At 40.6% G+C, this 26,426-nt stretch overlaps 5 protein-coding genes across 8 annotated transcripts; 2 read left to right on the top strand and 3 right to left on the bottom strand.

Moving 5' to 3' along the window:
• The first annotated feature begins 455 nt into the window (after positions 1–455).
• LOC116917749 (eukaryotic translation initiation factor 2A) lies at positions 456–3,447 on the top strand. Its single transcript, XM_032923340.2, has 12 exons — positions 456–645; positions 713–854; positions 1,017–1,135; positions 1,216–1,315; positions 1,421–1,599; positions 1,689–1,928; positions 1,991–2,161; positions 2,239–2,413; positions 2,478–2,641; positions 2,726–2,830; positions 2,914–3,107; positions 3,214–3,447. Exons 1-12 carry the CDS (start codon positions 609–611, stop codon positions 3,346–3,348), a joined length of 1,761 nt encoding a protein of 586 aa, XP_032779231.2. The 5' UTR covers positions 456–608; the 3' UTR covers positions 3,349–3,447.
• Positions 3,448–6,804: 3,357 nt separating this feature from the next.
• LOC116917750 (MFS-type transporter SLC18B1) lies at positions 6,805–10,632 on the bottom strand. Of its 3 annotated transcripts, none has more exons than XM_032923341.2 (11): positions 10,035–10,631; positions 9,921–9,957; positions 9,749–9,847; positions 9,501–9,685; positions 9,382–9,425; positions 9,297–9,307; positions 8,990–9,237; positions 8,710–8,897; positions 7,572–7,667; positions 7,423–7,497; positions 6,805–7,357 (listed from the first exon to the last, which is right to left on the bottom strand). In XM_032923341.2, exons 1-11 carry the CDS (start codon positions 10,518–10,520, stop codon positions 7,063–7,065), a joined length of 1,764 nt encoding a protein of 587 aa, XP_032779232.1. In that variant the 5' UTR covers positions 10,521–10,631; the 3' UTR covers positions 6,805–7,062. The 3 variants fall into 3 exon arrangements, with proteins under 3 accessions (XP_032779232.1, XP_032779234.1, XP_032779233.1); XM_032923342.2 differs by having other exon boundaries at positions 7,214–7,353; positions 10,035–10,632; XM_032923343.2 differs by lacking the exon at positions 9,921–9,957 and having other exon boundaries at positions 10,035–10,240.
• Positions 10,633–11,597: 965 nt separating this feature from the next.
• On the top strand, positions 11,598–13,310 carry LOC116936753 (zinc finger BED domain-containing protein RICESLEEPER 2). Its single transcript, XM_032943919.2, has 2 exons — positions 11,598–11,620; positions 12,227–13,310. Exons 1-2 carry the CDS (start codon positions 11,598–11,600, stop codon positions 12,750–12,752), a joined length of 549 nt encoding a protein of 182 aa, XP_032799810.2. The 3' UTR covers positions 12,753–13,310.
• Positions 13,311–23,101: 9,791 nt separating this feature from the next.
• On the bottom strand, positions 23,102–25,230 carry LOC116916231. 2 transcript variants are annotated; one of them, XR_006643028.1, is made up of 4 exons: positions 25,038–25,230; positions 24,501–24,980; positions 23,906–24,431; positions 23,102–23,827 (listed from the first exon to the last, which is right to left on the bottom strand). XR_006643028.1 is itself a non-coding variant. In XM_032921448.2 (3 exons), the coding sequence occupies exons 1-2, from the start codon at positions 25,197–25,199 to the stop codon at positions 24,684–24,686; spliced, it is 459 nt and encodes a 152-aa protein (XP_032777339.2). In that variant the 5' UTR covers positions 25,200–25,230; the 3' UTR covers positions 23,102–24,431; positions 24,501–24,683. The 2 variants fall into 2 exon arrangements, 1 of the variants encoding a protein (XP_032777339.2); XM_032921448.2 differs by having other exon boundaries at positions 23,102–24,431.
• A 306-nt stretch (positions 25,231–25,536) lies between these two features.
• Positions 25,537–26,426, bottom strand: LOC116916180. The gene is made up of 2 exons (XM_045169413.1): positions 25,804–26,426; positions 25,537–25,732 (listed from the first exon to the last, which is right to left on the bottom strand). Exons 1-2 carry the CDS (start codon positions 26,335–26,337, stop codon positions 25,592–25,594), a joined length of 675 nt encoding a protein of 224 aa, XP_045025348.1. The 5' UTR covers positions 26,338–26,426; the 3' UTR covers positions 25,537–25,591.

The following is a 26,426-nucleotide window of genomic DNA, read 5'->3' as shown; positions in this document are numbered from 1 at the left end:
TAGTTTCTCCATAAGACGCTGCAGCCGCAGCAGACCAACTTGGACACAAATGAGATTTTCGCATTTGTGGAGAACGTGCAACGTAGGATGTTTTACTGCTCTATTGGTATTAGGTTCAGACCCTATCTGATTCTTGCCTTTTTTTTCAGTGTTAGCACCATTTTATCCAATATTTACATTAAATAAACGAAAATTTCAAAAAATAATTACATTGCATTTGTATTCATACAACAAAGAAAAAATTTGAAAATAAACGTAAAACACAATTGTTATATATTTAGCGAAGTATTTGTAAAAACGGCATGTTTATATTTTGAAAAATGTTGTTCTTCGACACCAGTAGAACGCGCTATAGTCCATTCCAAGTTGGAAAAAAGGAGGTAGGGAGTGCGTCAAAACGATTGAACGGGCAAGATAGGGAAGCTCCAGGCTTTAGCTATTACATCCAGTGGGCTATGGGTATAGTACCCCATGTCATACGTCTGGAACGAAGTCACGTCCTGCAGACGATATTTTGTTCTTTCTCAAATGTGAAAAACTCAATAGTCAACACGAGGCATTTCAGTATTTGAATACTTAGGTCAAGTTTTTCTCGCCCTGTTTTCACTATGACGAGTGATTCTAAATCCACCGCTTTCATTTCTTGTAAGTTTATCCATGGAAAATTCGAAAGTTTAGCAAATAGTTTCGTGACTAAAGAAAGAACTTTCAGGTCGAGGGACCCACGGAGTTCAAGTTTTTGATGGGTCTCTTTATCAACCTGTTGAAGGTTTTAAACATGAATCCAGCAAGACTTGCAGGCTGGCTGTGTGGAGCATGGATGGTAAATACCTAGCATGGGCTAATGGAGTGATGTAAGTCCAAAAAGTTTTTAAGTGCCAATGACTTTCTTGTTAAGGAGTTTAAGTATAAAATTTTCTTTAAATTTTTTTTACCTCTTTCTTAAAAATCTAAGAGGAATATTTTGGTGTTCTTTACACAGTACCTTCATAATCACATAATTTCATAACTTAAAGGGTGAATGTTGTTGAAACCTCAACATGGAGCTTATTGGCTCAATTTGAAAAGCCTAAAACTTCTGGATTGCAGTTTTCTCCAAAAGGAAATTTTCTTATGACATGGGAGCCATATCAAGGTTTCTGAGCATGTTTTATTTCCTTTGTGTTTATTTTTTATTTGAATTTATTGACCTTCAAAAATTCTGTTTTGTTACAGTTACAAAGGATATTCCTGTCAATACACCAAACCTGAATATCTGGAATCTTAAGACCAAACAGTCGGTGAAATCCTATGTTCAGAAAAATCATTCTAAATGGTATTCCAATAAAAGTTTTACGTCAATAAATGCTACTCATTTACTAAGTTTTCATTTCTTTTATTTTCCCCTTGTTTGCTGAAATTGGTTCCAATTTTGGCACAGGGAGCCATCCTGGAGTAAGGATGAAAAACTTTTAGCACGCAATCTGAATCTTGAGCTTCAGGTATATGAAGTTGACAAAATGGATTCCATCAGCCAGAGGTCAGAGTCAACCATGAAAATTGCTGACTTTTCAATGTCGCCACTATGTGCCCCCTATTTCTTCCTTTGTTACATACAAGGTAAGTAAATGCAAATTGAAAATCGAAAAATAATTTTAATAACTGGGAAAGCATGTCATAATGATTTTTTTTTTTTTCTGTTTCTGCAGGGGCAAAAGGCCAGCCTTCATTTGCCAAGTTGTTCAAATATCCAAATCTCAATGCAAGCGGTTTAGTTGCTTCCAAGAGTTTTTTTCAAGGCGATCGAGTTGACATGAAGTGGAATAAACCAGGAAATTGCGTTTTGTTGATGACTTCAACCGATGTCGACTCTACGGGTGCGTCGTACTATGGAAAACAGACCTTACACTTTCTTGATGTAAAAGGCACATCAGCAATGGTCCAACTATGTAACAATTGAAAAGCATTGCTGTACTTCATGTCTTTTGAATATGCAAATCTTAATCTCTAGCCAAAGACGGACCTATATATTCGGTTGAATGGAATCCGAAGGGCAACGAATTTTGCGTAATTTACGGATTCATGCCAGCAAAAGCGACTTTATTCGATTTGAAGTGTGAACCAAAGTTTGACTTTGGAACTGGCCCACGGAATTCAGGCTTTTTTAACCATTTAGGAAACAATATCCTTTTTACGAATAATTTCTTTAATATAAAAAAATTTGTACGAATTTTTGCCGCCTTAACCTGTTGTCCGCACTGCTTCTTCTTGGTGGTTTCGGGAACCTTCAGGGCAAGATAGAAATCTGGGACGTACAGTCGTTAAAGCTTATAACTTCCATGGATGCACCTGACACAACCCATTTGCAATGGAGTCCTGATGGACAACACTTTATGACTTCCACAACTGCCCCAAGACTTCGGGTGAGCAACGGGTAATATTCTAGAAATATGCTACTTCGGTTATTTGAGTAAACTAATTGAATATTCGTACCATAGCTTCAAGATTTGGCACTATAGTGGTGGATTGCTGTTTGAACACAATGTCGAGCCCCCCAATGAGCTTTGGGAATCAATGTGGCAACCTGTACCAGATAGCAATTTGAAAGAATTTAAGATTTCAAACAAAAAAGTTTTGGGTATTAAGCCGTCCCAGCCTCAAGGTGCTCTATTACAGTCAGAGTATTTTTTTATTAGCGTTGTCATAATATTCTCGAACGCTTGGTTTCCTTCATCGTTCCTTCTAGTCTCTAAAGAACTTTACCGTCCTCCTGGTGCTCGAGGAACAAGCGCAATCCTAAAATTTTTGGAAGAAAGAGAACCTCCGTCAAACCCTAAGGCTGCGAAGCCAAGTACGGAATGTCTTACTACTCACAATCTTTTCTCTTTTAAATAAAGTTTTCTTTATTATTATCTATATATATATTTTTTTTAGTTGGGGTAGTGCCGAATAAGGTAAAACCAAACATACGCCATGAACGGAAGATGAAGAAAGCAGCAGCTGCAGAAAAAGCCACAGAATCGCCTTCCGAAAATCCCCCTTGCATAGAAATAACAGTTAACCCGAGTGTCCACCTGGAACTTACTGGAGACGAGACAGTCGACAAAAAACTGAGGGAACTTAAAAAGGTATTAATTATCGAACTGATACGAAGCAAGGCTTTTGAAAAAAAATTCTGTTATGTATTCGAACGGATGGCTTTAACACACCGACTTTAACTAATTCAACCTGTAGAAGCTCGATCAGATTGCCCAACTGAAAGCTCAGCAGTCTGCAGGAAAAAAACTGGAATTGAACCAAATGGATAAAATTAAGAAAGAAAACGATTTCTTGGAGGAATTCATGGAATTATCTTTGAAGAAAAAATAATGATTCATTGACGGCGTTTCGATGAAACTCAAAATTTTATCATTGCAAATCTTTCTCAATGAAATGGAAAAATTGATAATAAAATTAATAAAAAAATAATCAGAAATTATTCGTTTTTGTCTCCTCGTAGAATACTGCTTTATTTTTTCAATTTTTATCGAATTATTTTTTAACCGACGATGGCAAAATAGCGTCAGTAGCGAGAAATTTGGCCTTCTTTATTATGGCAAGTTTTTAGTGCCACCTATTTCACCTCAACCCGTCACCTCAACCCATCACCTCAACCCGTCACCTCAACCCTTCACCTCAACCCTTCTCCTCAACCTGGCTATTTTTTTGGCGCCATCTAGCGGCCAATATAATGAATAGTCCTACGAACTATAGAGACCGGCATCTCCCTCGATTTTTCCTTCGATTTTGACACCAGTAGCGCCACATGCTGCGTGAATTTTAACAAGCCGTGCGCGGAACAGTTCTTCCTGTCAGCTGAGTTCATAGTTCAAATGTCAGTTTTATTCGAAAAGGGCCTCACGTGTGGGGCGTCTATAGAACTTTCTATCCTCGAAAAACACGTTACAAACTGGTAAGTTTCATATGGCAAGTTTTTAGTGCCAAAAGTCTCCCCTGCACCCTACAAGCAAAACCCAACCCGGATGCATCCCCTCACCTCAACCTCGATGCTAGTCCTCCCCACCTCAACCTCGGATGCTATTCATCACCCCCGCTACGCTATGGCGCTATCGAAAACGCTATATCCCTATTTTGAAAAACCCGTCAGATTTATACTGCCACCTGGCGGCGAATCAGAAGCTCGGTCATGGAGCTACTAGATAGGATTGAAAACTCTCCCAGGGTCACTAGCGCCACTTGTGTTTGGTTCCGAAAATTATTTGTTTCTCTCCGCCAGAGTACGCTTTGAAAGGTACGCGGAACGTTTTTGAACGTTTTATTTTAATTCACGATCCCAACAAACTAAAAGCAGTTTTACCATGTCGCAGAGTGAGATTCTAACAGTGAAATTTCCATAGAGGATCCACATGTCAGACAATTTTCAAAAATATGTCAAACGACATGATGCCAACCTTCCACCTTGCGATTGAAATTAAAATCGAAAAAAGTTCAAAAACGTACGAATTGTTCCGCGTACCTTTCAAAGCGTACTAAAAAACTAATTTTCGGAACCAAACACAACGTGGCCCTGGCGAGTTTTCAAATTCCTATCTAGTAGCTCCATGACAGAGCTTTTTCGCCGCCAGGTGGCAGCATAAGTCGACGGGTAGTTTCAAAATAGGGGCAAATAGCGTTTTCGATAACGCCATAGTATAGGGGGGGTGACGAATAGCATCCGAGTTGGGTGGGGGTGAGACTTGATCGAGGTGGTGACGGATAGCTCCGAGTTGAGGTCTAAATTGCCATAGTTTCAGACCCCAAATTTAAAACTAAACCATTTTTTAACAGGGCTGGTAAATTTGTAATAAGTCTGTGCAAGAATCTAATGTCACAGTGCTGACTGCTGAGTGTTCGATATAAGAAGTTCGTGCAATAGTAGCTTAATATATACCTTTGTATTAATCCCTATGAGTTTCTTTACCCTAAATTAACCTAACCTAATATCATATTGATTTCATCTATTTGTTTTTTGTAGTTTTATAGGCAAGTTTTTCGTGCCAAAAGCCCCCTGCAAAACCAACCTGGAGCTATCCGTCACCCCACCCAACCTCGGATGCGCCCCCAACCTCGGATGCTATTCACACCCCCGCTATTCATGGCGCATCGAAAACGCATATCCCCCCGCTATTTTGAAAACTACCCATTAAATCTATGCTGAACTCTGTCAGGAGCTACTAAAGGAATTTGAAAACTCTCCCAGGGCCACTAGCGCCACTTGTGTTTGGTTCCGATAAATTATTTTTTTCTGTACGCTAAAAAACCGTACGTTTTTGAACGTTTTATTTTAATTCACGATCCCAACAAACTAAACAGTTTTACCATGTCGCAGAGTGAGATTCTAACAGTGAAATTTCCAAGAGGATCCACATGTCAGACAATTTTCAAAAATGATGTCCAACGACATGATGCCAACCTTCCACCTTGCGATTGAAATTAAAATCGAAAAAAAAGTTAAAAACGTACGAATTTTTCCGCGTACCTTTCAAAGCGTACTCATTAAAAATAATTTTGGAACCAAACACAAGTGGCGCTAGTGGCCCTGGGAGAGTTTTCAAATTCCGATCTAGTAGCTCCATAAAGCTTCTATTGATTTGACGGGTAGTTTTCAAAAAGGGGGCGATATAGCGTTTTCGATAAGCACATAGGGACAATAGACCAGCTTGATTTTTTTTTTTTGGGGGGGGGGGAGACTTTTGGCAAATAGTTTTATCCCCCACAGGAGAAACCCGTGTTCTAGAAACAGTATTCAAGTTCACTTTTGCCTCCTGTCAGCCGAATTCATATGTTGTGCAAGAAACTACACCCCTCTTTCTGACAAGAATTTAAAGGTTTTTACATTATTCGTCATTGGTTTTCCAACTTTGCAGAAGCAAAAGAATGTCTTGAACTGGAATTGAGCGAATTAAGATAAAGTCATGATCACCTTTCAGTGGAAAACCACAGACTAAGTTGCAAAATTTTCATTCTTTAGAGGTATTTTGTTTCAAATTTAATCGAATAAAACTGACATTTGAACTATGAACTCAGCTGACAGGAAGAACTGTTCCGCGCACGGCTTGTTAAAGTTCACGCAGCATGTGGTGCTACTGGTGTCAAAATCGAGGGAGATGCCGGTCTCTATAGTTTGTAGGACTATTTATTATATTGGCCGCTAGATGGCGCCAAAAAAATAGCCAGGTTGAGGTGAAGGGTTGAGGTGAAGGGTTGAGGTGACGGGTTGAGGTGATGGGTTGAGGTGACGGGTTGAGGTGAAATAGGTGGCACTAAAAACTTGCCATAGGACACGGCCCATCACTTGGTCCACAAAGTCTAGAAAAAAAAATATTTCTTTCGATTCTTTTGGGATACCACCACTTTTTTTGCTAGCACGACCGTACTATTAGGAATTTTGTTGAACAATGGTGGTCGACTTCCATTTCTATGTCAACTACAGCTAGGTTATCATACTTAAGGTAGCAGCAAAGTCTTATTGCCTATGCTCCTGTTATAACTGCCCATCGAACTACCAGTTGTAGCTACCTATTGATCTAATTAACGCATCTGCCGATAGTTACTGCCTGAGAAATGCCGATCGATGTATGCATGTCGATGCATGTTGGATGTGCTCTTCGACCCGTATCATTGCATCTGTATCTCCAGCTACAGTATGCTGTTCGTCTATTAATTCAGTTGTAATATGGCATGCAACTCGTCCAATTCGTTGTATCTGCCCATTGGTTCCGTCACAGTACTGATATTGCCCGTTAAAGCTATAGTATACTATCTTCCCACGGCTGCTGTTAGTTATAGCTCTTCATCTACTGTGTATTACATCTGATGAATGGTTGCCTCTAAAGAAATCGAAAAGAAATCTCTAAAGAAATCGTTTTCGCTTCAAACAAAAGAATCTTGCGATTCGGGACTTACAGGAAAGAATAAACAACCAAACGTATTGAAAAGGACAGCGCTACTCAACCAACGTAAAATATTGATCACGCTATCTTAGATTATTTCAGAAGTGTTTCCTACAAAGGTCACATTTTTTTGGAAAAAATCCTTTTTACTTCAGCATGCTGTGCCGTATGTCTGATGTGTATCTTTCTTGAAAATTAGCTTTTCTTCTTCGTCAATGGAGATTCCGGGGATCGTGAGTCCAACTTGAACGATGTTAGGTGTATCGTTATTGGATAATGGAAGTTGCGTACTGGAGGAATTTTGTTTCAACCAAATGGCTGCGCACACCTGATTGAATAGCAATAATAGTGCCACCGCCAAATTGAGTAATCCAAAAGTTGTCATAGCCATGGGAAAATCATACACGTCAACTATTACACTACCGACGCATGGACCTAAAACCTCTCTTTCCAAATAATCACAAAAAAGTTCAGTAATGCAAAATAATTAGGGCTTCAGATAATTTCTTACCCCAAGGAATACATGGATGCCCATAACCCCGCAATGGCGCTATACGTACTCAATTCCATGTCACAGCCTACTTGTCTGAAAAAAAAAATAAAAAAATAAATAAAATCATTTATAATGACTAAAAAATTCCCGACCACAATTTTAATTACATGGCATATCCGAGCAAAGCCTGATATGTGGGCACGTATGCCATGGCTACAAATACACCGATCAGAAAAAGGGATAAGATGTCGAGCCACAATAACCTTAAAATATGAAATTATTAAAAAATGAGTTCGTTAAATAGATGCCAATATACAAGAATCAATCCATCGGCAATGAACTTCAGCTCGTGCTATATCACGGAGTATTTTATTTTATATTTTTTGCGGCTCATTTTTTTCTGCTAAATATGCTAAATACTACATTCGGTTTTCCCAATGCATAAGGAACTATAAAGGAGGGAAATTTCTAGTTGTTTAAGCAAACTGTTCTATTTCACCATATTTTCTTCACCTCTTTTTGCTGGACTGGAAGGAAGGGCGTGATGCAAACACCAGAAATTTTGGGCTTTCTAAACAAAGTTTCTTACTTGCAAATGAACGTAACACTTCGGTTACGTTTATCTGAGGTGTAAACGTAAAACTTTTTAGCAACGAAACACAGCTTCCATTAAAAATAATTTAAATAAAAGCCAGTGCCTATTAATGTCAAAGCAATTTTTCCTTGGAAAAAAAAAAGCGTTAACTTCGCTAACTTTTGAAAACGAATGGAATAGAACCCAAAAAGAAAAAAAATAATGAATAAAAGGTATTAGGTTCATATTACGAACAGCATGACGAATCAAATTTCAAATCAAAAATAGAATACAAAAATTTTAGGCTCAACTACCATTCGAAAAAATTGCGATGGTCTGTTCTGGTTTATCATCAAAATCCGACGTTACCTACCCAGACCGAAAAGTATTTGAAATCGTATTCAACATTTATTCAAAATTTGCTTCTCGAATAAGAACACAATCAGAGCTCAAAACCAATAAAGATAATGAATAGGCTAGTTCTTAATTTATTCGGCGAATAAAGAATTAAATATCAATGATTCTTTATTCTTATTAGAAATTTTTATTCGAAAGATTGGATTGTCAGAATACTGACTGCACGGGGAAAATTAAAGGGGTAATTGGATGGCGAAGCACTGCAAAAAATTTAAATCTGGATTTTGAGTAGGCACGCTACCATTAGTTGATTATCGATGGATTGAACGGAAAATAATAAGGTGAAAAACTCTGTTATTGTGAAAAGGATTTACTTAGGAAGTTCCGGTAGAACAGGAGAAGGTCCAAGTAATAGTAAACTAATTGCAGTAGCCGACAAACCCACAATCATCATTAAATTCTCATGATCATATCTGCCAACTAGCCAGCCCCAAAACGGACTAGAAATGGCATAACTGAATGAGGTTACAAGGAATAGAAGTCCAAGTCGCATAGGAGCAAGCTGAAACTCAAGTGAAGAAACTGTACAGTTAGGTGCTAGATGATTCAAGTTATTCTTGCAAACATAGAGCAAATAGAAACTATACGTGTCACCTGCTTCATATGGATAACCAGAGTTGGTTCCAAAACACTCCAAGCGCTTGACGATACAACAATTACTAAACAAACAATGGAGACAACTGGCATTTTGAATATTGTCAACAATTTTGTTCCAAGATGTCCCATGTTATTGATATGGTTGGCTTTTGGTAGGATATGAAAAGTGAATGGTAACGTCAGAAGCATTACCGAACCCATAACGTAGAATGGAAGCTGAAAGCCTCCTAACGTGAATAGAGCTCCTTAAAGAATATATGAATTCCAATAAATCTTTAACTAATCAAAGTTGTCAAAACCTTACCACCGATTAAACTAAAAAAAAAAAGGACAAATATAATTAGACCAAAAAAGATAAAAAGTATAGGATATTAAATAGATGAACGCACGGTCCAATCGAAAATCCCAAGCCAATGCACGTTTCCAATGTACCCTAGCACACGTTTTAAAAAGAATTTATAAGGTGCTGGGCGGACAATAGCTTAGAAGAGACAATTACACCACGTACCATAACTACGCTGACTTTATCGGGGAACATGTTTGCAACGTAGGTGGCTCCGGCTGTTGAGAATGCTGCGGCTCCAACAGCTCCCAATCCTCTTATAATGAAACAGAGTACAGTAAACTGGGTGTCATCCTGGACATATTCAAGTGTTCCAAACAGCACATTGCAACTTCCACAGAGAAAAATACCTATTTTTGTTTTGTATTTTTAACTTTATGTTAATGCTTAGTATTACTTCTCCACACAGATACCTGATATAAATGTAAATTTTGGTCCTAAGGAAGGTGTGATATGACCAATAAAAGGGGATGTACAGAACACTACAGCAGGATGAATACTGAAAATCAAACCTAAAAACAAAACCAAAAACCCAAGCATGGTTTAACAACAAATGGGATATATAACTAAAGCTGGGTTTTATACCATATGTGCTTGTGGAAATGTTATGCAAAACTGCTATCTTGAGTCGGGCCAAAACAGTATAGCATTTACCAGTACTTTAAACTTTTCCAAAGTACGAGAATCAGTCTAGCATACCTTTAAGAAGAATGGCGAAAGCATGGAAATTGCAGAATAACAGAAGAAATAGACAGCACATACAAGAGCAAGTGTCCACTTTTGATTTTTCTCCAGCAGTCTGAAAAATCTCCTGTTTCTTAGTTCAGCAAGAAGCAGGAATTTGTTTTTCAATTGTAAAATTTCTTCATCAGAGGGTCTAAATTTCTTGTCACTTAGATTTGATACTGATTGAGATCTGATTCCTGTTCCACTCTTCATCCCCGAGGTTTGGCAATTAGAAATAGCATACTTTGGTGTATCAGTACCACTGCAAACCACAACGTCCAAAACAGTTCGACCCGCTGTTGGCGAGACTATCATTGTATCACTCATTGTTGTCCAGTGGTAAGGGCTCGTTCTTCCATGGTTATTTTCCAATATACCTAATGCTGGATCAGCCGGCAAAGTATTTGAAGTAAACAAAAACTCATGTAAATGCTCGGCACTTGATTCTGAGGACTCCATTTGCGCGAGGTAATTTTTGAAAGAGACGTTTACAACACTAAAAATCACGTTATTCTTACGATTTGAGATTGAAATTTCCACGGACAGTGTTGCCACTCAATTTTTTTCCGAAACCATAGTCCATGGTAGGTAGGGCTGTGGCCCGGACCAAATGGGACGGGTTTTTTCTTAAGGGGTTAAAATTAACGGGTTTTTTTCCTTAGAGGGTTTTGAACCGGGTCGGCGAGGCAAAAAAATGTACCGTCACGCTTGACCCGTGGGTCAGAAAAAACAACCCGGGTCGGGTCATGTCCCGCGTAATTATCGGGTCAAATGCACTTTTCTTCTCTTCTTTTCAGTCTCGTCATCAGACTCAACCATTACAACGTTTATATTTGGAAAACTTCTTTTTTTGCCAGCAGCATCGCCTGATTGACAGGATTTAGGTACATTTGGACGTTTTCTGCGAATGGTGGCCAATTTTCAAAACGATTTTTTCCACTATCCACAATATCTTTAAATTTTTTTACAATGAGCTAGAACTTGAAGTAGGAAAGCATAGCATTTTAGCATAGTATCCAGCAGTTCAAAACTATATGTGATTTTGTTTGGCATAGAATTGTGTCAAACTTGTGTAGAAATTGTGGAAAGTGGAAAAATTGTTTTGAAAATTGGTCACCAGTCGCAGCACTATATTGAGACTAACGTCCCGAGGCGCCTGTGGGTTGGTGACTTGGTGGGAGGACCTAAGTTCCCAAGTACGCATAGAGATACCCCGATTCCTGACCGTTACTGTAGATTGCTATGTTTTTAAGCTATTCTGCTTTGTTGACTCGTAACTTAGCGTAAGAGTTAAAACCTTCTTTGTCTTACTACTAGATGGCGCCACATCTCGGGTTAGCCCGAAAACCCCTTGAACCGTACCGAAACCCGTCCCGAAAAAAAAAATTCCTTAAAGGGTTGCCTTTTATCGGGTTTTTTTTTCCTTGACCCGGGATCTGACCCGGGTTTTCATGACCCGGGCCACAGCCCTAATGGTAGGTAGGGCTCGGCCCCGATTACCTGAACCCCAAAAAACCGCACCGACCTACCCGAAAAATGGCCGATCGGTTGCGACACGGGTAGGTACTTTTCAAGCGGTTCGGTTCGGTGCGATGAACCCGTAGTAATCGGGTACGAACCGCCGCCATCTTGCAAAATGAGGCTAAAATGACTAACTCCTATTCTGGTATCGATGAAAACCTAATTATAACGCGTGTTATGCCAGCATAAGTAATATTTGATGTTATATTTTTCATTTCAACTTTTACTTCTTATATTTATATTATATTGTCGCGGGTGAAAAGGGAAATTGGTTATCTCGTCGCAGAGATGAGTCATCCGCTCCTTGGACAAAGCTGCGATCGTGGTGAAGAAATTATCGGGAGAAGTCCGCTCTAAGAAAGATACGCAGATATGCAGTCCGGAAGGGGAGTAATTCGCGCGACGGTATAAAACGCTGCCCCGAATCTGCGTTAGATGAGTCTCCATCGGGTGAGCTCCCGGAGCTAGGCTCCGTAGGAGTAGTTCCCTGGAGTCTTCAGACGCTCTCCGAGTTTGGTATGGTCATCCCTTATTGTTATTAGTTGAAAGTGAATAATTGTCTAGAATTTAAGTCATCACTTGTTGTATACGTGTATTCTTGTTCCAATACAACTCGTGTGACAATATATTCATATATATTTTAGAATTCAACGTGTTTGGAAAGATTATGACTTGCAAACCAGCCACAGTCTGCCGTTGTCTAGTAACAACGGTACCGTTACTAGAATCGATTCTGGGAATCGGTACAAAAGCGGAACTAGTACAAAGTCAAAAATCGACAATGACTACATCGCCAAGGTTTGTTTTGGATCTTCCCTCCAGCCGAACGAGCCTCGTCGGGCCGACAGAGATGAGCTCAGAGAATACGAGGCGGAAGAAACGGAACCAACCGAGTGCGATCCAACTTCTGTGTACGATTACTGGGCTACCAGGACTAGGCGATGGCCACAACTGTGTGCGATGGCTAAGGATTTGCTGTGTATTCCTGCCACAAGCGCAGCGAGCGAGCGAGTTTTTAGCGCCGGTAAAGATGTGTTTGGTATCGCCAGGATGAGCCTTAATCCGGAGACTGTCGAAGCTCTGGTATGTCTCCGTTCTTGGTACAGAGCAGGTTTAGTAAACGAAGATGACATCGAGGGTTTGGAGGAAATAGAGGAATTGAAGGAATAAAAATATGTTCACGTTAACCTTACGTTACATTCAGTCAAAATCCAGAAGTTCATTGGTCAAAAGTCAGAAGTTCATCAGTCAAAACTAACATCGCTCGTCATTCGCAATCAAATTTTCCGTTATTTACCTGTTTTTTATCATACGCAATCTTTTTTGAAAGACATGGGTTTCATCAGTCTATACAAGGCCGGTAAATTGGGTGTGTTCAACGAAAAAGGACGTGGCCAAAGTCTCTGTTTTCTCGCATCACTGTTTCATGAAATAATGCTCAAGGTCTATTAATTAAAAAAATGTGGTTTGTTGCACTCATATGTTAATTGCTTAACGGCATATTAACATCGCTCGTCATTCGCAATCAAATTTTTCGTTATTTACCTGTTTTTTTATCACACGCAATCCTTTTTGAAAGACTTGTTCTTGGTTTGTTTTCGTAACAAATGTCAAATAATTGCATGTGTCATGAAATTATGCTCAAGTTTTTTAAAATAAAGAAATGTGGTTTGTTGCACTCATATTTTTATTGTCAGTTTATTATGAAAATGGATTTTAAATGAAAAAATTAAACATACTTAAAGAAATTGAAACTAAAAGCCAATTAGTGTGGTAATCGGGGTGAAATATGGGTAATTGGGGCAGAAGCGGTGTAACCCGAGATATTACCCGGGTAACATACCCGGGTATTGAAATCGGGGTACGTAATCCGGGTTTGAAACCGGTTTTTTTAACCGTTTTTTCTAGAACCGGTTTAGACACGGAAGCCAACCCAAATGCCCATGGGCAGCAAAAAAGGCACCCTAAAACCCGAAAGAACCGCCCCGAAATCCAAAAGGACCCAACCGATCACCTAAAAACCTACCCGATTGACGCGGGGCCGAGCCCTAATGGTAGGGCTCAGCCCCGAGCCCAATGGGTGGGTTTTATGGCTACCCGGTTTGGTGTTTTCGGGTCAAAAGTTGGATCCAGGTGGGTAACGGTCCTAAGATGTTGTATCCGGGTGCTACCCGGGTTTCACCCGGTTTCCCTACCCGGTTTCGATGTCATTTCCAAGGCCTTTTTTTTCTCGATAATCGGAAATATTAATTAAAAATCATTAAGTGTTTATGAAGAAATAAAAATATCATTAAGTATTTCATTTGAAACAATTGTATTTCCCGGTTATATTTTTGTTTTCGCGAAGCAAAAATTAAATAAGTAATTGCCAACCAGCAAGAATGAAACAAAAACAAATAAAGACGAAGCAACCAATGTTGCAACTTGCGAGATTCCAACGTCTGATACGCGTAGTCTACCTGGCCGAAGCATTATCGACATAATCTTCGTAATGTTTGACAACATCAACCTCCCCCACCAACCCTGCTTTATACCAAGACCGTAAGCATACAAGGGCTTCGCCGGTCTCGGGATGAAGACTCATTCTCGCATTTCCAAAGACTTGTACAGAACTTGAAAATTGTAATTGCTACTTGCTAGTCTAGGAATAGGAAACTAATGACGCATTGACGTTGACGGCTTTGACGCAGTGACGCTGACACGCCGTGATAGGCTGCCAGGCCCAGGCCGCCACACGCATGTAGATGTAGCGATATATATATGACAGGAGGACAGGGAACTTGAACTAGCTTGAATGCTTGACTTGACCTGACACCGGACGTGTGTCCTGACTCCTGAGTCCTGAGCTGACCTGTTATTTGTCCTCTGTCAAGCCAGGTCCTTCAATGCCATCTAGTGTCAGAATTTCTCGAAAAAAAAATTCATGTTTCTACCTATTTTTTTAATTGGCGCCATGATGTCCACCATTTTCCAAGATGGCGGTGGGTTGACCCATTTACCCGTTTGAACCACCCATTACCTACCTATTTGAGAAATAGTCAAACGGTTTGGGCTGGGTTAGGTAATTTGTTGCGACGAACCGTATCTAACCCGGTTTGAGGCAAACCATGATGCCTCAGACTCTAGATGCGACGAACCGTATCTAACCCGGTTTGAGCCCTAGTCCATGGTGTCAGAGCAGAGTCATAGAGTATGGTTCGCTAGCTAGGGGAAAATAGGGTTCCCTTGTTTCGCTACGTTAGCGAATGAAAATAGTTTAAATTACAAATGTGATTAGCTAGTGGTTATCTAGGACAATTTTGATTAGCGAATCGGTTCGCTAATGAACGGGCATTAGCGAAGAGGTTCGCTACTAAAAGCCGTCTGCCCAGTCAGAATAGCGACCTAACTCGCTAGTAGCTAATCGGCCGGGCAGCCAAATTCTCACAATAGCGAAGTAGTTCGCTAATCACCGGACCCAGTAGTCAATTAACTCGCGCCATCATGCGGCCAATAGCGAAGTAGTTCGCTAATGGAGATCCCCCTACATTTTGAATAGCGAATCACTTCGCTATTATAAGCCCCCTACATTTTCTATTAGCGAAGTAGTTCGCTAATGGAGATCCCCCTACATTTTGAATAGCGAATCACTTCGCTATTATAAGCCCCCTACATTTTCTATTAGCGAAGTAGTTCGCTAATGGAAATTATCCTACATTTTGAATAGCGAATCACTTCGCTATTATAAGCCCTCTACATTTTCTATAGACCAAGATCGGATGCTGAGTTGCCAAGGCTGAATTCCGACCTGCGGTATTTGTCCTCTCGGGCCCTATAGGAGGGAAATGAAAAATAATATATTTAATTAAGTTGTAGTTAGTTTTATTACAAAATCTTTTGGAATCGTGTACTATACCTCTGTGCTGATATAATACAAAAAATTTTATCTCCAAAAAAGCTGTTATTTTTCCAGGAAACTTTTTGAAAGGTACTTGTTTACCTTTCCACAACACCCCCCCCCCCTCCCCGTATTACAACTGTAGAACAAGAAGCAGACGTTTTTCTAAGTAAATTTCTGTTTCCTTATGAATAAGTCCTTTAGCAAATCAGATAACTTAAAAAGACTAATTTTGTCAAATAACTCATTACCGACATCACAAACTACACTACTCATGACATAAAAAACGAAAACAGTTTGACACTACAGTCACTAGTCACAGTCAATCACTTAACGTCTGCTACGGTACATTGTAAACAAGTACCTTTCAAAAAGTTTCCTGGAAAAATAACAGCTTTTTTGGAGATAAAATTGTTTGTATTATATCAGCACAGAGGTATAGTACACGATTCCAAAAGATTTTGTAATAAAACTAACTACAACTTAATTAAATATATTATTTTTCATTTCCCTCCTATAGGGCCCGAGAGGACAAATACCGCAGGTCGGAATTCAGCCTTGGCAACTCAGCATCCGATCTTGGTCTATTAGCGAAGTAGTTCGCTGATGGAGATTATCCTACATTTTGAATAGCGAAAGCGAATCACTTCGCTATTATAAGCCCCGTACATTTTCTATTAGCGAAGCAGTTCGCTAATGGAGATCATCCTACGTTTTATATGGCGTATCACTTCGCTATTATAAATTCCCTACATTTTCTATTAACGACGTAATTCGCTAAAAAATTCCCAAATCGATTCACATTAGCGAACCGCCACGCTAATGAGATTCCCTAGAAATTAAATTAGCGAAGTGGTTGGCTAATTCAAATTCAAAGTCTTAAAGAATAGCGAAGCGATTTTTTGTATATAAAAAATTAAACATGTTTTAAAAAATTATTTTGCTGACGCAATTGTATTTTTATCTCAGTTTTGCTGTAAATGAAGAAAGTGAAAGACTGCATAGTAAATAAAATTAAATGGTTTTTTCTGGGACGCAGCCCGCAAATCTAACTTGATTTTCATCAAATAAATCAGGCAAAATTGCATAATATTCAGGGTCTTGAACGAGTCGAACCAAATATTCATCGTTTTTCGTTTTGGATTTAATAAGGCCTTCAAACCATCCAAGAGAAATCCCATTTTCTCCCGTGCAGTCTATCCAAACAGATAAACCAACGTAACGGTCAACTTCATCAGATCCGTCAGGTTCACTTTCATCGGCAATGTCATACTGGTCTTATCCGTCTTCGTCCCCAACTGATTCTATAGTCGCTCTTTTTTTTTCCGACGAAGAACTCTCAAAGCATGTTTTCTTTTTTTACTTTTTAATGACCCTCTTAAAACCACCCCAGCTTCGACCGCTAGGGTCTCGTATGCAGCACGTTTATCTACTTGGTAGTAATGCTGCATACTTCCGCTCAATTGGCACATTTTGGAGTGGCTAATCTTGTTATGGGATTCAACCGCATTAGTTGTCGAAGGACAAGCTGCCCAGTCGACATCATCCATCGTCTTCCAGCTTTTTGTGAACATTTTGAGCATTCTTGATCTCATCCACCATTCTGCCCATTTTTTGGCCATTTCCCACCCATCAGTTTTAACCAATAATTCCTCTTCAGTTACCTCCATAAAACTTCTTGCTTTGACGATAGGTTGAACAGCAGTCAATACGTCAAAGGCAAGCAGCACATCTTTTTTATTCTCGAGGTACGGCATTTTGCAAGTAATTTTGCGAAATAATTTTCTTGCACTTTCGTCGACACAAACTTTCACGAGTGTTTTCTCGGCATTTCTACGAAAATGGATATCACAACCCCGTATAACAAGATCTGATTCTTTGTCAAGGTTGGCAGCGATACCATTATACTGGGCTTCACTAAAGTCAACAATCCATGAAGTTATCGCATTTCCATGATTAAAATGTGGATGACAGTTTGTTGTGATTTCAAATACTTGTTGGAATGCTTTTTTATAAGCGTTGCCAGTCAGTCTAGACATCAAAACTCGGGCTACGACTTGAAACTCAAGCCTCTGTTGGTTGTAAGTTACCATATTTAAAAGGTAGGGAAAGACTCGAGTTTTTGGAAATGTGAAATCTGCCTGGACAAATTCCGCGTCAGCTAGTAGCTCCAGCATTTGTGGAGTAGCCATCACAGCGTAGTCAAAGTCGTTTTGAAAATCGGTAAACCTGTGTGTTGAATAACGTAAATGCTATTTAATATAACATAATACGCATACAGTAAGTGTAAAAACCGATAGCAATGACATTGTCTTACCGCATATAAGGAGTTGTAAGATCAAGCACTCTTCGGTACATTTCATTGTCTTCTGCTATCTTTGATTCGTAAATGTCAATCTTTTCCTTAACCATCTTGTCAAAATCGGACACCGTCAATTTGCTGCTGTCACCACTGAAATCGATTCTTTGCGATTGTACAAAATTCTCCAGCGTTTTTTTGTTGGCAGCAGCGATCGACACACTAATTGGGCAGAATCCCAACGCATGCCCTAAGCTGATGTCAGTAGTAGAAGTTGAGGGATCTTGTGCCAATTTCTTTATGACTGCTTCTTTGAGCAATGAACCAAGCTTAGAAGGAACTGGCTTTGAATGTGTTGAATGCGGGGCCACGATCGATGAAGAACCATTTGTTGGTAGGCAACCCAGCCACCGTCGGTTATCTTTAGCATCCAACGGAGAAACGTAGATCAGCATGGAATCACATTTCCCAGTTTTCTCCACCGAATGAGACAAGTGATGTCTTATACAAGTATTAGTGGTGTGTTTATTTGCTAATGCAAAACCACATCGCTGCCCGTCTTCGTCAATTCCAGTGCAACGCTGCAAATTGAAAAGCAAACGTATGACTTATATCAAATGTTAGTTTTTCAATTATGTGATACCTTAACGCCCACACAGTGAGCTCTCCTTAGAACGCATTGGGGGTTTTCTTGTGGTCCATAGTGTATGCTTGTTGTCAATAAGGTAAACTCTTTCAGTTTGAAGCTAGGTCCCTTTGACAGATGAATATCTTTCCAAAGATAATGGGGATCCGGATTTATGGGAGAGCATTTGAGTTTTCTATAATCCTCTATGAAAAGTAACTTGGTGGTGTCGTGATGAAACCCCAACATTGTTTACTGAACTTTCTCTGTGAGCTCAACCCAGGCCTCGTTTCCGGTTTTCAGAAGTTCAATTGTTCTACTAAGGACATCCTGACCTTTCTTTGCTCTCGTTCGTGTCGTTTTATGAGCAACATCTTTATCTTCGGACCTGATAAAATTGAAAATACATATTACTTTTGGTATTCAAAGTAAAAAGTAGCGTATTTGTTCCATTTCGAGTTTTTACATACTTTTTTAGAAGTAACTCCGTTACTGTTAATGGATCTGGTAAACTAGGAGGTTCTACTGTCTTGTCAATAACTTTACACCCAAGATCAGTAAGTTGCCAAGTCTTCGTCATTATTAGACTGCTTCCTATTTGCTCCAAATTTACCATCAGATAGTTAAGCTCAAAACATTGACGAATGATCCCTTGGACCGTTAGCTTTGATTTCGTTCTCGGCATTTGTTTTAGCAAACCGAAGGTAGGCTGCTTTTCAGGAATGAGATCTTGTTGATTGAAATGGGTCCATAGCCAATGCTCTTTTTTGCCAGAAATGCAACTTATGATCTTCGTTTCATATGCTTCTTTGAATTTTCCTAGTTTGCTGAGAATATTCACGCATTGCAAATCAGACCAGATGTTCTCAGTGTTCAAAGCGTCTGGTAATTCCCTGATGGTACACCCCACGCAACACACCTCACGCGAATTAAGTTCTTTCAACGGAGAGTCGTCTTCGAAATACTTCAGTTGAAAACACCGAAGACATCCGCCGATGAACGCTGACGCGATGTAACTCCAAACAGCTTTAAAGTCTTCTTTTCGTTCCATTGGAGCTTTTTCCGGCATATTATTTGTCCAAAACGACAATCTTCTCAGGTCATAGAATTCGTTAATCAGAAGAAAAGCTCTCGCGGATTTTCCATCTCTGCCGGCCCGTCCCATTTCTTGAACCCATGACGACATATTTTCAGGAATTCCAATATGAAATACGTTTCTGATGTTTGGTATGTTGACACCCAAGCCAAACGCTTTTGTAGCCACTAATATTTGGATAGCTCCCTCCTTCATTCTGACTAAGATTTCGTTCTTTTCTTTAGCAGTAGTCTGGCTTCCGGTGGAACAAGCAGAATTAATGCCAAGTAACTTGAAATTAAGATTTATCTTCTGGCATTCTTTTGCATAAGCGCAATATTTGATACTTTTTCTCCTTTCACTAAGTCTTGAATTTGAACAGCTACAGGTTTCCACTTTTCTTCAGTCTCTGTTTCTTCATTTCTCATTCTTCCAATAAAATAAGGCAAGATGTGGATTTCCAAATTGTTCCGATCTAGACTTCCTTTGATGACAACCGGCGTTCGTAAAACTGAAGTCGTCAGATGAAGTAGGTGAATTGGTTTTATTGTCGCCGTCATTGCAGTTATTGGGCAGTGGAAAATTGAACGAAGAGTTTTCATCTCGTTCAAAGCACTTCGGAATTGATCCCATTCCTAAATGATGTGAGCTTCATCAATCACAATAAGTGTTACTTCCTCTTCCTGAATTTGAGAGATAACACCTTTGTACAGTCCATCACCAAATAGAGTTTCCGGGGTGAGAATAACGACTGCTGGAACCGTGGATGTTGCACTTCGACGCAGGGAAACATCATAGTCTTCCTTAGTTGACGACGAACTTAAGAAAACGGCATTGATGTCTAGTTTTGTTAAGGTGTTCAAGTGATCTTGCCCTAGGACAACAGTGGGGACAACCACTAAAACGTACGATTTTGAATTCGGCTGAATCATCACAGCAGGCAGTTGAAAACAAAGGGATTTTCCTTTTCCGGTACCTTGGATAACGACACTGTCGATTCCACAATGGGTAGCATACAACGATGCTTTTTGGAATTCCTTAAGTGTCACGTTTAATCGCGTAGTCGCGAATCCCGCCCACGTCATAACCAAGGTGTTAGGTGGATCCAGCTGACGACTGACTTGTGACTGACTCGAGGTAGTCGAAGTTTCACAAGCAACTACTGTTAAGTTTTGAAAAAGTTATTGAGAGAAGAAAATGGAGAACCAGAAAAGAACAGACACACAACATAGTTATAATGCACGAACTTTTGTTTCTTTTATTTCACTTTAGGTAGTCTTAAGGTTTAGGACAAGATGTACCTATTAGTAAAGAGTCACGAACATAAAAAAGACACGAACTAGCATTGACAGGATTGACGAAGACGAGACAGCAGACGACAGAGGGTGGGAGTTAAAGGGAGAATCTATATATATATACAGCATATACGAGTTGGCAACGTCGATATGTTCCAGCAACAAGTTTGTACAGAGTTTGTTAACTATATAAATTCAACACCTACCCTCAAACGAATGTGCAATTAAGTTGATCTCTTCACAACTCCAATCTCTTCTCGTAGTCGTTCAAAACGAGGTGCAGGTAGGGGTTTAGTAAATATGTCAGCCAGTTGATTGTTAGTGCACACATATTTTACATCGAGAGTACCTTCGGTTTGTTTGTCACGGACAAAATGATACTTTACATCGATGTGTTTCGTTTTCGGGTGCAGCTCTGGATTGTGAACTACCCGAATAGCGCTTTGGTTGTCACACCAGAGTTCTAGTGGTTTCGGAGTTTTCTCACCAAGTTCCATTAGTGCGTTGAGGATCCAGACTGCTTCTTTTGCAGCTTCGCAGGCTGCAGCGAATTCTGCTTCTGTGGTTGACAGGGCAGTGCAGTTTTGGCGGCGACTTGACCAAGCTACGGGGCCAGTGTTCATCAGAAAAATAAAGCCAGATGTGGAGCGGCGAGTGTCACTGTCCCCAGCGTAGTCCGCATCAGTGTAGCCCACTAGTTGGTCACCAGGTCGAAAGAGCAGGCCGTGGTTTATTGTCCCGGCTAGGTAAGCCATGATCCGCTTAACTGCATTCCAGTGAGCTGGGCCAGGGTTCTGACAATGCTGCGCCACCTGGTTAACTGCGAAGGCCAGATCTGGTCACGTCATGACCATGAGGTACAGGAGAGAGCCAACTGCACTACGGTACGGGACTGTCACCATCTCGGCCGCTTTCTCCTGACTTCTGGGGCGCATTGAGGTAGAGAGACGACTGTTTGGGTCAGATGGGACTGCCTTCGGACTGCATTGTGCCATGTTGTACTTTTGCAGCAGGTCGATGATGAAGTGAGGCTGTGACACGAACATGTGTCGTTTTGTTCGATCTCGGGTAAGGTTTAGACCCAGAAAACGATCTGCTGCAACAACCCTCATCTCAAACTGTTGCTGAAGGTAATCCAGGACGTTCTTCAGGACTTTTTCTAGGTTGCTGCAGATGAGACCGTCGTCAACAAAGATCGCTACGATGGTGAACTCCTCCCCTTGACGGCGGTAGTAGATGCAGTTGTCAAAAGACGCGCGTGTCAGACCGAATTTGACAAGGAATTCATTAAATTTTGAGTTCCAGCACCTTGGTGCTTGTTTCAGTCCATAGAGAGATTTTATCAAACGACAGACCTTTGTTTCTTTTTCTGGTGTGATGAACCCTTCTGGCTGGTCCATGTATATCTCTTCTTCTAGTTCCCCGTACAGGCAAGCCGTCTTGACGTCCACTTGAATCATCTCGAGGTCGTGAGAGGTGACGAGGCCAAGGATGATGCGCAGTGTGGTGTGTTTGACGACTGGAGAGAACGTCTCGTGAAAATCGACACCTGCTCGTTGTGTGTAGCCTTTCGCAACTAGTCTTGCCTTGTAGCGAGGTGGGATCTTGTTGTTGCCGGGCTTTTATTTGAAGATCCAACGGCTTTTTATGGTCGTGCGGTTCGGTGGAAGCTCCGTCAGTTGCCAAGTGCCGTTTTTCATTAGAGAGGAGTGCTCTTCGTTGATAGCCTGCTTCCACAGATGTGCTTCATTTGATGACACTGCATCCTGGTACGACTCAGGTACGCTGGTACTCTCGATTGCTGTCGAGGTCAGCCCTGTGTGCTGTTTTCTGATTCGCTCCGAGCGCCTGAATGGAGCGACAGGGTCCTGCCATCCATGAAAATCCTCGCCTCGCACTACTTCCTCGTTGACGGGGCCGGCAATGGCAGCTGGAGTGACTTGCTCGTTTGTCTGTTGATCAATAGGTTCAAGTGTGTCGGCTGTGGGCTGATCTGATTGGACTTCTTCAATTTGTGGGGTTTGTTCTCTTTCGGTCAACGGCAAAGCAGCTGATTCTTCTAAAGGAAAAACATAATTGTAGTCGATTTGTTTACCCTCCCCTGAATAGGCGCTGTTCTCGTCAAATACGACGTCGCGACTTATAACTATGGTGCGAGCAGTGTTTTGTATTTGACAAAAGTTATGTATTTGATCAAATAAAATACATGTATCTTAAAATACATGGTATTCCAAATACATTTTTTTTATTAATTGGTCAAATACCAAATAAAATACCAAATACTCCAAATTTTAATTATACTTTTTAAATTAATTTTCTAAAGCGGATGTTCGATGGAGAGATTCAATTTTGATTTGTAAACACTTGTATTGGGAGAACAGATCAGTAGAATAACATATAGACAAGAATGACTGAGTTGTATAAATTATTATATGCAATATGTTTTATGTGTGTTTCTGTTCAAATGACGTGTGATTACACAAGATTGCGATTTCGTTTTATAAACAGCAGTTGATTGAATATATCGGATTTAAGATTACCTCTTTTGATGCCAATGATATCCAATTCAGTGCTGTAGCACCTTTCCACGCTTCCAGATGATGCGGGAGTTCCGAGGATGTCGCGGGCAATCAAGGAGAGATAAGGAAATCGATGACGGTTGTTAAGCCAATATTTTAATGGCCGAAATGGCCCCGGGTTCGACTTTCCAGGTACTTCTTCTGACTCCATTGGCGCAATCGAATAACTCAGGTAGGTTTCAAACTCGTCAAGTACCTTGGCGGATCCAGCTGAGGCAGGTCGACTTGCCCTTTTGAAAGAACTGTAAAGTTGACGAGTGGGACGAGCTCTCTTGGCCGTTGGTTGATTCCCCTCACCGCTGACGTCTTCACCGTTTGAACTTCGTAAATCTGTTGTAGCTGCTGTCAGATCTGCATCTCGAATGTCTTGAGTATCATCCTGGATTTTGCGATACCGGTAAACGAGCTCCGCCAGGACGCAAGAAAGCACATCGCCTTCATTTAGATGAGTGTATGAAATCCATTCCGTCTTGAATCGCGGGTCCAAAATCGCACCTTAATCAAGAGGGATAATAATTGTTAGCACACACTCTTATAATATTTAAAACCTTAAAAGGCAGAGATTGAGTTCACCCAGCACGCAGCTCGTATTGTGTAACACGGAAGACATTCTTTTCTTCAAAGAAGTCTTAAGTGCTTCTGCAAAACCCTTGCAATGAATGATTTGTCCTGCAAGTGGACATTCAGAGTTCACAACGGTTGCGCCTCTGGAATCAACGAAACTCAGGGTCATTTTGTTGAGCAGGTCAATGTAAGCAGGAATGACGGAGCCGATGGTTTCATAATCTCCTTGGAAGTCATCAGTTGCTTCTTGAAAAGGAGTCTAAATGAGGCTGACCTCCTTTAACAGTTTGAGTTCAAGTGGGGTGAGCTTAGAATGCTTTTTGGTGGTCGCGTTCAAGCCAGTTTGAAGCTGAGGATCGTAATCAATGGCCTTTATTATTGAGCGTAACGATGCCAGCTGTGAATTCCAACGCGTAGCGTTCTTGGCCACAAGCCGAAAACCAACGGCCTTGAAGACGGCCTCAGTGTCGTTCACACTCATCCTGACTGAATTGATGATCTTGCTGACCCTTTTGATCACAGCTCCCGCCTGTGCCTACAATTGAGAATAATATAATTAAATTAAGCGAAACAACGTCCAAATCAACAATATTATGTGGTTTACCTCGATTTGATTCAGCCCATCTTTGATGACATTCTGAAGATCGTGAGCCTTACAAGACTCGCGTAATTTGGAGCTCATCTCGTACGTGGCTAGATCACTTACACCAGTCGCCAAATGACTCAAATCTGAAGCCACACCGGATAAAGTCGTGCGTAGGATGCCAAGGTAAGTTTCGTTGAGGCCTTATTCAACTTCTTGGTGCTCGTCATCTTCCTCTTGATCAGCTTCCATCAATACATTTACTTCTTGACGGGAACAGTTGGCATCGATCATCTCCATCAAGGAATCGTAAACAGGGCCAGTCAATTCCAAATCGACCATCTCCAAATTGCTAGCTGCCTCATTCTGGTTAGTTGCAGCTTCAGGACTTGGATCAGGCTCTTCGTTCTCAGACTCGTTTTCCTTTTCAACATAGCCCGGAAGCTTTAGGTCGAACGCTTTGATCATATTTGATCCGCTGTTCGTAACAACTCGAATAACCTAGAGAATTAACAGTGTTTAACTAAATCTCCTCTGAAAGTAGAAAAGGACGGTTACCACTGATATTTTCAAATTCCATTCCCTCAGAATATCTTCAAATTCGGACAGGATTGCCTCTGCAGTGTGTCTGCCGAAGATCTGTCGGATGCACAAGAAGGCCGTGAAGATTTCAAAATCTGGAGTGACCCCTTCAATAGTGAAGCCGATGTATCCACACATTCGCTTCGATGACCAAATGTCGATGATCAGAGTGACAGCTGTGTAAAAAATAGGCAAACATGCCGTTAACGAATTCTAGATGGCAGCACTAGACATCGATATGCTCTGGGCATTAACTACTAGTTCTAGAACTGTCAAGTGTGCTACTGTTTAGCCTCACTTCTCTCTCTTGACGTCTACTCTAGGCAAGGCTGATATTTTTCGTTAGCTCTACATTCAAACTTTCGTTTTCATCTTTTCTCATTTTTCGAAGTGTTCTTTTTTAATTGATTTCTTCATTCGAGTGCAGGCACTCAGGTAATATTGTGTACCACATATAGCATTATACTTGTATGCTGATTGTATATGTGTTCAATGCAAATCCCTGTCAATACAGAAGCCTCATGGTTGACTCAGCTTTTCTTGTATTTCCAACAAGCTGTACATTGCAATATCTTCTCTTGCAAAATCTTCTGAATTCGGAGGAATTCTGCCGGCATGTGTCTCATCCGCATTGTAAATTCAGTGGGCAACTTGTATCCCGGGATTCCGAGCTACATAAAAGAAAGGGAACCCTCAGTTATTGCATTCCGTATTAAATTTATAAATAAATCAACGGAAATACCTTTGCAAATGCTTTCAAGTCTTCGTTTTGCAAAAAGTATAACGGAATGTTTCCAGTGGCAAAGGCTCGGGTCAGCAGCTGATCAAGTTTTGCTTGGCGAACGACAGGAATCTTCAATTCAGCAGTGAATTTTGTAATGGATGATTGCTTACCGGATGAATTGGAAGCAGGAAATACCATCAGTCGATTGTAGTCTTCCGTGTGGACACGACTGGCATGAAGGGAAATGTTGCTGAATGCGTGCCAGGTGCCTGAATAGTACGTGTTACACTTTTTACAAAAAGCATACACTTTCCCATCGCGGCTTTCAAGCCAGTCTTCAAACAGTTTCTTCCTCCAGCTAGGCCAAAGCGCCATCTTTATGGCTGGAATCACTTTCGTTCCATCTGGAGGCTTGGTGGTCACTTGAAGAGCAGGCTGAGGGTTAGCTTGGCTTTGATGAGATGACGCAGCAGTTCCTTCTAAAGTCACATCTGGCTGAATGGATGTGACATTTGATTCATCTTCGATCATTTGTGCCTCCTCCAACAACATTTCTTCATGTACATGTCCTGTCAAGTTTGATACAGGGAAAAAATTTGTTTAAATTAGATGAAATGTCTTTCAATAGATCTGAATATCAT

The sequence above is a fragment of the Daphnia magna genome, linkage group LG2 (assembly GCF_020631705.1).
Source record: "Daphnia magna isolate NIES linkage group LG2, ASM2063170v1.1, whole genome shotgun sequence".
NCBI classification, from domain to species: domain Eukaryota; kingdom Metazoa; phylum Arthropoda; class Branchiopoda; order Diplostraca; family Daphniidae; genus Daphnia; species Daphnia magna.
This window is presented reverse-complemented; position numbering and strand designations above follow the sequence as displayed.

What these genes read in the sequence shown, in the direction of transcription:
- LOC116917749 (XM_032923340.2), top strand. Translation starts at nt 609, where the DNA reads ATGACGAGTGATTCTAAATCCACCGCTTTCATTTCTT. An exon ending in CAGAAAAATCATTCTAAATG is followed by an intron (nt 1,316 to 1,420) that starts GTATTCCAATAA and finishes ATTTTGGCACAG; the next exon opens with GGAGCCATCCTGGAGTAAGG. An exon ending in CCCTAAGGCTGCGAAGCCAA is followed by an intron (nt 2,831 to 2,913) that starts GTACGGAATGTC and finishes TATTTTTTTTAG; the next exon opens with TTGGGGTAGTGCCGAATAAG.
- LOC116917750 (XM_032923341.2), bottom strand. Translation starts at nt 10,520, where the DNA reads ATGGAGTCCTCAGAATCAAGTGCCGAGCATTTACATGAGTTTTTGTTT. An exon ending in TGGTTATCCATATGAAGCAG is followed by an intron (nt 8,898 to 8,989) that starts GTGACACGTATA and finishes CTTGAGTTTCAG; the next exon opens with CTTGCTCCTATGCGACTTGG. An exon ending in GCTTTGCTCGGATATGCCAT is followed by an intron (nt 7,498 to 7,571) that starts GTAATTAAAATT and finishes TTTTTTTTTCAG; the next exon opens with ACAAGTAGGCTGTGACATGG.
- LOC116936753 (XM_032943919.2), top strand. Translation starts at nt 11,598, where the DNA reads ATGGCCGATCGGTTGCGACACGG. An exon ending in GCCGATCGGTTGCGACACGG is followed by an intron (nt 11,621 to 12,226) that starts GTAGGTACTTTT and finishes TATATATTTTAG; the next exon opens with AATTCAACGTGTTTGGAAAG.
- LOC116916231 (XM_032921448.2), bottom strand. Translation starts at nt 25,199, where the DNA reads ATGTGTGGATACATCGGCTTCACTATTGAAGGGGTCACTCCAGATTTT. An exon ending in GGAATTTGAAAATATCAGTG is followed by an intron (nt 24,981 to 25,037) that starts GTAACCGTCCTT and finishes TTAATTCTCTAG; the next exon opens with GTTATTCGAGTTGTTACGAA.
- LOC116916180 (XM_045169413.1), bottom strand. Translation starts at nt 26,337, where the DNA reads ATGTTGTTGGAGGAGGCACAAATGATCGAAGATGAATCAAATGTCACA. An exon ending in ACTTGAAAGCATTTGCAAAG is followed by an intron (nt 25,733 to 25,803) that starts GTATTTCCGTTG and finishes TCTTTTATGTAG; the next exon opens with CTCGGAATCCCGGGATACAA.